The sequence below is a fragment of the Podarcis raffonei genome, chromosome 2 (assembly GCF_027172205.1).
Source record: "Podarcis raffonei isolate rPodRaf1 chromosome 2, rPodRaf1.pri, whole genome shotgun sequence".
Classification (NCBI taxonomy): domain Eukaryota; kingdom Metazoa; phylum Chordata; class Lepidosauria; order Squamata; family Lacertidae; genus Podarcis; species Podarcis raffonei.
In genome coordinates, this window is record NC_070603.1 from 56474860 (window position 1) to 56482896 (window position 8037).

Sequence of the window (8037 nt, forward strand, 5' to 3'; positions counted from 1 at the left end):
TGCCTTACCTCTCTTTACTTCCATTTTCCTGTTCACCCCCCAAACCACCAGCATTCCATGTTTCAACTTCCCCAACCACAGATTTAATTGCTCAACACACAAGCCCTATGCATGCATTCAAAAGAACATGAATTCAAAGGACCATGCATTGTCATAGTGTACCAACTTTCCCTTTGCAGTTAAGCTCTCACACCATTTTTTGTACATGCGAACAAGGCTATAGTAGTCCAGTTCCTTTAGACCCCCCCTGGCAGTGAGAACTGTCTATAGAAAACAATGGCGAAATCCAGGATTTTAGTTTAGCTGCGACTGGGCAGCAATGTGTCCTCTTTGCCCCCCCCACCTGCTGCCTCCCTAAACAAAGGGAGAGCAAAGAGGGGGATTTGGTGTTCAGCAGGAACCCCAAAGTTTCCTCTCCATGTAGCTGGTGAGTTATAGAGGTTTCTTATCTCTCTTTAAACATCCCATACGTTATTTGTGTTCTGTTTTTAGTTAGCTAGTTAGTTCACATGTCTGGGGAGTCCCACCCAAGGGTTTAGAAGTCACTACCTTGTTTTGGTGTGGCAGCATTTCCCCTTTAACTGAGATCGTGAACTTGGGTTGTCAGTGGCCTGTTAAATAAAATGAGTGAATCACAATTATTCCCTGGAAAGAGCAAACAAACAAGCCAAGCTATAACTGCTTCACATTTATTTCCAGCAAGTGTTCAGGTTTACAAATACATTCAGACAGAATTTCAGTTCCTCAAGAGAAGAAAGGAATCATTAAAATGCTTTAAGCTAGCTTATCACTGGAAAACCCACCTACTTTTCATTTACAGACACGCTTAACTATTACACTAGAATGTAACTTTGTGTTTTAATTTGTATTTAGGTGAATTTTGTTTCCTGTTCATAAACCAACCAGAATAGAAGACAGCAAGCATTTGAACATTTCTGAATGCCATATTTAACAGAGCTCATCAATCCAATCTGATGTAGGCTCATGGACAAGTTCAACAGATTCCTTCCCAGTGCCCTCCATTCAATTGACAGAAATGTGAGCCACTTCCCACCCCGATCTATTTGAAGGCACTTCTGTGTAGAACTTAGCAAGAAACTTGCATGAAGTCATGCCTGTGTTCCATGTAGAAATCTGCATGTATGATCTGCATGCAGGTTACAGGTTACTGCCCACTCAGACGTGTCATCACACTGGATTTTGTCAAGTGTTTAGCCACCTTAGTAAGGTATTTCCTAGACACACAACTAGGGCATTTTTTTTTTTACAATTACATTCTTTTGTAACATGAGAGCCTTCAAAGTTAAACAAAAGGTTATTCATTGCTTTAAACAAACCTTTACATCTGGTAGTCATCATAATAAAGAACAGGAGCTGTCTCAGACAACCAGTTTCAATCACTAAAAGTACTTATTAAAATTAAGTGATTGAGCAGTTAGCAATAATAAAACCTTCTGCGCCCAAACACTTGTCATAAAATTTATTCAAAATAAAAAATATTTTCAACATGATTAAAGAAGAACACTACAAAAGTGGCATGAAAGGACAGGCATTCTACTTTTTTGCTTATCTAGAGAAACAGCGCTTCCACTCTTCCCCTAGCCAAAACATTTCACAATTCATGTCTCCCCCCCCCCATTTTGAAGAAAAAAGATAACAAGGAAACCTCCTTATGCCCATACTTTGCCTCTTTCAAATCAGAGGGGGCTAATGAAATGCTGTCCTGAAAATACCTGCCTCAGTACTCCATTCTAAGTCTTTTTTTTTTTCAACCAACAGGTTACTTTCCTTCTACTGTTAAGGGAAAATACCACATTATTAATAAATCAGCACTGGCTTTATTGGCAAGTGCACTTGGTAGCAATCATATCTGCATATTCTTTGTACACAATTGATCCATCAGGCTCTACCTCCAAGACACTTAGGGGGCTGTATTCAGCAGGTATGCAGGAGGGCCTGGGGACAGACGGGTTTATTTTTTCATGTATGAGGTTCTGTATCATCGAGTGCATAGGAGAGCTATAGCGATGCCTAAATACTCTTGGACAGTCACCTTTGCAATAGCGAGGATTGTATCTGTATGGTGCAATTATCCAACTGTCCCAGCCCAGCTGGCTGAATTTCAGCCTGAAGTTGTGAAGCTTACAGTCATTTTGTGGGAAAAGAAACTGTTCGTAGTACTTACGTAAGTTGCCTATGGAAACTGATATGTTTTCCTCTTGCCCATCTCCATCTCTTCGGTGACGAGGTTTTCTTTCGCTCTGTTTGAGGTATTTTCCTGCCTCTCCTCCGAGACCTGCGAAAGGACCCCTTTCCAGCCTGGCTCGCATGGAGTTCCTTCTCTTGTGCTTGACAAAATCCCATGTAGGGTGAGCTTGCTCACTGGTGTCATTGAGGTACAGGAGAAGAGAAAGCGATGCCTGTGTCATATTAAAGGGATCCTGTTTGGCGTTGGAGGGCTGGTCATTCGGGCAAACAATATTTACAGCCATGTAAACGCTTCTATTGTTAGAGGCTATCAGAGGCCAGATAAAAGAGGTCACATCAATCTCAGCCCGTTTGCGTCCAAGTTCAAAATGGAAAGCCATGGCATGTTCAATATTGGGGTGTGCGTGACCAGAGGCACCACCCTCCTTTATAACTAGATTACCTGTACACTTAACAGCCCACAATTTAGGAAATGGTTTATCAAATGAGTAGAGTAAGACCGACTTGACTAAGTGCTCCAAAGCAGTAACACGGTCCAAGCTGAAGAGGAAGTCTGGTGAACGAAGGTCTCCTGCCAAAAGAAAGAAAAAATACTTTGTACCAATGATAGCAATTTATTCGTAATATAATGTTATTTAAGCAGCAATTTCCTCACACAACTCCAGCTTTCCCATAGCATTATAAGTATCAAGGAAGATTTCAATTGCGTGCCTTACTCTAAAGATGCAGTTTATTCCTAGAGCAACCCCAGAATGTTTTAGAGGGGCCCAAAATGTGCATTTCTTTCTCTTGACTTTTCAGGTCTGTTCGACTTCCAAAAAGTTCAGAAACCAAGACGCAGCTTCCAGTTGGCTGCAGGAAGCTCCTGCAGCCAATCAGAAGCCACATCGGATGTTTGGGTTCCAAAGAACATTCACAAACCGGAACACTAACTTACAGGTTTGCGGCGTTTGGGGGCCAAAATGTTCAACTTGCAAGGTGTTCGGGATCCAAGGTACAACTAATAGGCTTGGATCCTAACTAGGGCTCAATTGTTACAAATTATTAAATCCAAACAGTGCTCACACACAGTGCTAAACAGATCTATATAAATGCCACCAAAATTATTATTATATTTATTTATATCCCTCCTTTTTCCACTAACAGGTACTCAAGGCAGCTTACAGCTAAAGTTTAAACAGCTAAAAACATAGGGAAAAAAGCAATCATTAAACAATTGAATGCACACACAATCTAATAAAACATACATATCATTCCAACAAAAACACCACAGCTCAATCCCTTTTCTTAGAAATGGGCAGTTCCCAAAAGCAACAAAAAAGCCTTCACCTGCCAGCATAAGGACAACAAGGAAGGAGCCAGTCTAATTTCTCTAGGAAGGGAGTTGTAAAGTTTGGGAGCAGCCACCAAGAAGGCCCTCTTTCGTGTCCCAAGCCTGCTTGTGAGGATGGTGGGGCCAAGAGAAGGGCCTCCCCTGAATATCTAAGAGCTCAGGCAGGTTCGTATGAGAAATATGGTCTTTCAGTTAGCTTGGACTGAGTCTACACAGGACTTGATATGTGACAACCAGCACTTTGAATTGTGTCCATAGCAGCCATATGCTCCCTATAACCAGTGTGTCACCAGTCTGGCTACAGGACTTTGAGCAAGTTGCAGTTTCTAAGCACTTTTCAAAGGCAGCTCCATGAAGAGCACATTACAGTAATCCAAACTGTGGCCAGATGACCAGACCCATTCCGAGTTTTCTGCCAAAATTAAGACTGGCTTTATTACAATCCCCACTTGGCCTGTCCCACAAATAATTAAACAAAACTCACACAGTTTTGGATATACACCCAATAGTCACATTAAAAATCCCGTAATAGAAATCCAGTGTGAAGATACACATTAGAAAAGGATAAATTCCCATTACTACATGCTTGGAAACATGAACTACTCATAGAGAAGATCCATGTGAGCATGACCAGAGAGCTTATTGACCTCTAAAGGTTGCATACCTGCACAGACACAAATACAGGACCAATAAATTGTATTTTTTTGCACTTTTATAAGAAGAACAGTATAGGATGGGATAATAACAACAAATCTACGGATGGGATAATAATTCAACCCCAAAACACCAAGTGTGTATGTGAGGGGTTTTTTTTTGGGGGGGGGCACATTTTCATCAAATATCACCTCACTTACCTTTTGTTTGCCCTATGGTGAGGTGCTTGCCTTGAGCACATGGAGATAAGAGTCGGACTGTGTTATAGAGATGGTTTATCTTTGGGAATCCTTCTTTTGTAGTAGACCTTTTATAAAGCCTCTTCATGTATCTCAGGGCTTTGGAATCCAGTTGTGGTCCTGGCACACAATCTCCCAACTCCTGCTGATGGTGGTCAGACAATATCTTGGAAGGGGTAGGCAACTGGCCATAGCCATTTTCTGCATCTGGACAAAATAACAACACTGGAGGCAGCTCAGAGGCTTCTGACACCAGCGATGTCTGAGATCCCCCTTCATCCTTGGGACTGAGGGAACACAAGACGCCATAAAAAAGTTGCCTTAGAGACCACAGACAAACAAGTACTTCCCCAAAAATCTTCATGATGGGGATTTGTCGAAGCAAAGAAACCACCCTTTCCACATGCAGGTCTGGTCAGTCAGTTCTGGTCTGGTCAGTTCTGGTTTCTTAAATAATATCCAGGTGTAATTCCTTTCTAACAAGGCATTAAAGGAAAAAACATACACCTGATGAGATAATCCAGTTTACAGGTCATCTTAATACTCCAGCGTGTGTCTCTGCTTGTGAAATTGATTGCTAAGCCAGGTCTTCCCCACTCCAAGGCTTAAGTAAGCTAACTAGGTAAGTATAGCAAATGCTGTAAATCCAAGCCCACCTACCTGGAAGTAAGGCTGCAGCTCTATATATACTTACCTGGAAGTAACCTCAGTTGAACTAAATAAGGATTACTACAAAGTAGACTTGCATAGATTGTACTGTTTTGCTTGCTCCGAATTAACTAAATTGTACCTCATTCTGGAAATGTGCTTAGTTTTAGTACTGTAGTTGCAACATTTCATTGTACAGCGGTACCTCGGGTTAAGTACTTAATTCGTTCCGGAGGTCCGTTCTTAACCTGAAACTGTTCTTAACCTGAAGCACCACTTTAGCTAATGGGGCCTCCTGCTGCTGCCGCCGCACCGCCACCGCACGATTTCTGTTCTCATCCTGAAGCAAAGTTCTTAACCCGAGGTACTATTCCTGGGTTAGTGGAGTCTGTAACCTGAAGCGTATGTAACCTGAAGTGTATGTAACCCGAGGTACCACTGTATAGTTGTGCACAACACAGTCACATATGGTTGCTGGTCATTGATCTGAAGAGAAGACAAGATGTGTAGGACATCATGAAATGTGAGAGAGGTTGGAAAGCCAATGGATCTTAACTATTAGATTTAGGTTTTCAGCCAAAGGGAATAAAAGGAATCAGGAAAGTAGCCCATTTTTTAATTCTTAAAATTTTAGGGATCAATACTGCCTCTAATAATGGGCCAGTGAAACTACAACTTTTTAAAAAAATCAACTAAGCATGTTTAAACCAAAATAAATGCCAGGACGAATGTCATCAAAGAGATTTCTCTGACCCGGAATGAAGAAAATCTTGACTAATCCATATAACGTTGATTGGGTTTCAGATATGTGTTTGGGGGACGACGACTTTGAAGCAGAAATCCCAGGCTTCATCAGCAGAATGAGTGCGAGGGCTTCTCAAGTACAAGAGTGCTGGCTTGCTACATTTCGAAGTCAGGTGCATTCATTCCCATCTTAGGGGTTGGGGGGAAACTGTGATACAATTCAGTTCAGAGCCCCAAATTACTTAACTGCACCACTGTATGGGATGCTGCTCTTGAAGACCCCTTGACTTTCAGAGGTTTCTTGTGAAGTTTGAGCAGAAAGCCACTGCATATAAAGTCATCTTTACTCCAATGTAGTCCCCAATGTGTTCTATGGTGCTTGCAGGTAATTGTACATCAGATTAGTTTGGGGGTTTTATGACTGCTTATTATTCTGCTTTGTTGAAAGTATTCACATAGCTTGCTTTTATTGGTTTGTAGCCATTATCAAATGTTGATTCACATATATGAGTAGAAGCAGTGTTTTTTTTCCCAGGGGGTGCTCAAGGATACACAGTACTGGCACCTATTTTTGTTGTTAAAAAGTGTGGCACTTACTGTAACAGCTTCATGGTGAGTACCGGCACCTATTTTTCTAGGGAAAAATGCACTGAGTAGAAGCACAGTGAAAGTATTAAAAACAAACCAGGATTGGAGCTGTGCAGCTTGAATTCATGTCTGCCCAATCAGAAGTCAGCCACATTGCATTCTGTGGGACTTGTTGAACAGTAATTGTTCATAGGATTGCAACCTCCGAGTTGGATCACTGTATTTATTTATTTATGGAAAATATTTATATACTGCTATATCACAAAAATGTATCAAAGTGGTTTACAACAGTAAAAATAAAAAAAACCCCATAGAACAAAAGCATAACAAGTTAAAAACATGTTAAAAACAGAGCAACCCATTGTGGGGGATGTACTCTTAATTGCCTGCATAGGCCTGGCAGAATAGAAACGTTTTCAGAAGGTGTTTAAAAGTTGGCCCAGAAAGCACCTGCCGAATTAGCACAGGACTGGGCTGATGATACTAAAGGCTTGGTTTCTTGTTGTCAAACAAGCCTGTAACACTACAAGGTTCTTGCATGATGTGGGGCCAGACAGAATTTTCAAAGTGCTCTTTTGCTATGATTTGATACGTGTGATATTGGCAGAACCCTGAAAATCCGAGTCTTTAACTTCTCTCTCAGAAGTGACTAGGCTCCTACAGATAGAATCACTGGCTTTAACTGGCACTGTTTTATTATGGGCATACAGTGGTACCTCTGGATGTGAATGGGATCCGTTCTGGAGCCCCGTTTGCATCCAGAAGCGAACGCAACCTGTGTCTGCGTGTGCACGGGTCGCAATTCGCCACTTCCTCTCATGCGCATGACATCATTTTGACCGTCTGCGCATGCGCATGCGGCGAAACCCGGAAGTAACGTGCTCTGTTACCCAAAAATACTTATCCCGAAGCTACTTCAACCTGAGGTATGACTATATATGTGTGTGTGTGTGTGTGTGTGTGTGTGTGTATATATATATATATATATACACACACACACACACACACACACATATATATATTCCTTACTATCAGGTTGCTTCAAGACCGTCAGCATTTTGTGAGAGGGATTCCATGTCAAACTAGGAATTTAGGTTTGCACAAGTAAAGTGCATTAAGGTGAAGTCATGCACAGATTTAGACAGCATTGTCATTACATGTGCTGATGACACGTAGCTCTATTTCTCCTTTAAATGATGGTGGGTGTGCTGAATTGATTTCTGGCTTTGGTAATGGACTAGATGAGAACCAGTAAGCTTAATCCACATATGACTGTTACACTGTTAGTTGGTGGTTCCCTAGACTGAATGAATGGGGTTCAGCCCATTCTGGATTGTGTTGCAGTCCTCTGAAGCATCAGGCGTGCACCTTGGGTGTGCTGCTGGATTCACTGCTGTTGATGGGGGCATAAGAAGACTGCATGGCAGGGAGTGCCTTCTATCAGCTTCAGTTAGTGGTCCAGCTGAAGCCCTTTCTAAGTTGGGACGGCCTAGCTTCTGTTATCTCTTCTCTGGTATGCTCTAGGTTAGAACGCATTATATGTGGGGCAGCCTTTGAAGCCTGTTCAGAAGCTGCAGCTAATGCAGAATTCAGCCGCCAGATTGTTGACTGGGACTAGTATGG

General features: G+C 41.9%; 1 protein-coding gene across 1 annotated transcript; it reads right to left on the minus strand.

Moving 5' to 3' along the window:
* Positions 1-1756: 1756 nt before the first annotated feature.
* Positions 1757-5521, minus strand: GDF9 (growth differentiation factor 9). Its single transcript, XM_053376735.1, has 2 exons — positions 4396-5521; positions 1757-2779 (listed from the first exon to the last, which is right to left on the minus strand). The coding sequence occupies exons 1-2, from the start codon at positions 4796-4798 to the stop codon at positions 1839-1841; spliced, it is 1344 nt and encodes a 447-aa protein (XP_053232710.1). The 5' UTR covers positions 4799-5521; the 3' UTR covers positions 1757-1838.
* Between the last annotated feature and the right edge of the window lie 2516 nt (positions 5522-8037).

Coding starts and splice junctions, on each gene's coding strand:
- GDF9 (XM_053376735.1), bottom strand. CDS start 4,798: ATGAAGATTTTTGGGGAAGTACTTGTTTGTCTGTGGTCTCTAAGGCAA. Junction 2,780..4,395: donor CACCATAGGGCAAACAAAAG/GTAAGTGAGGTG, acceptor TTCTTTTGGCAG/GAGACCTTCGTTCACCAGAC.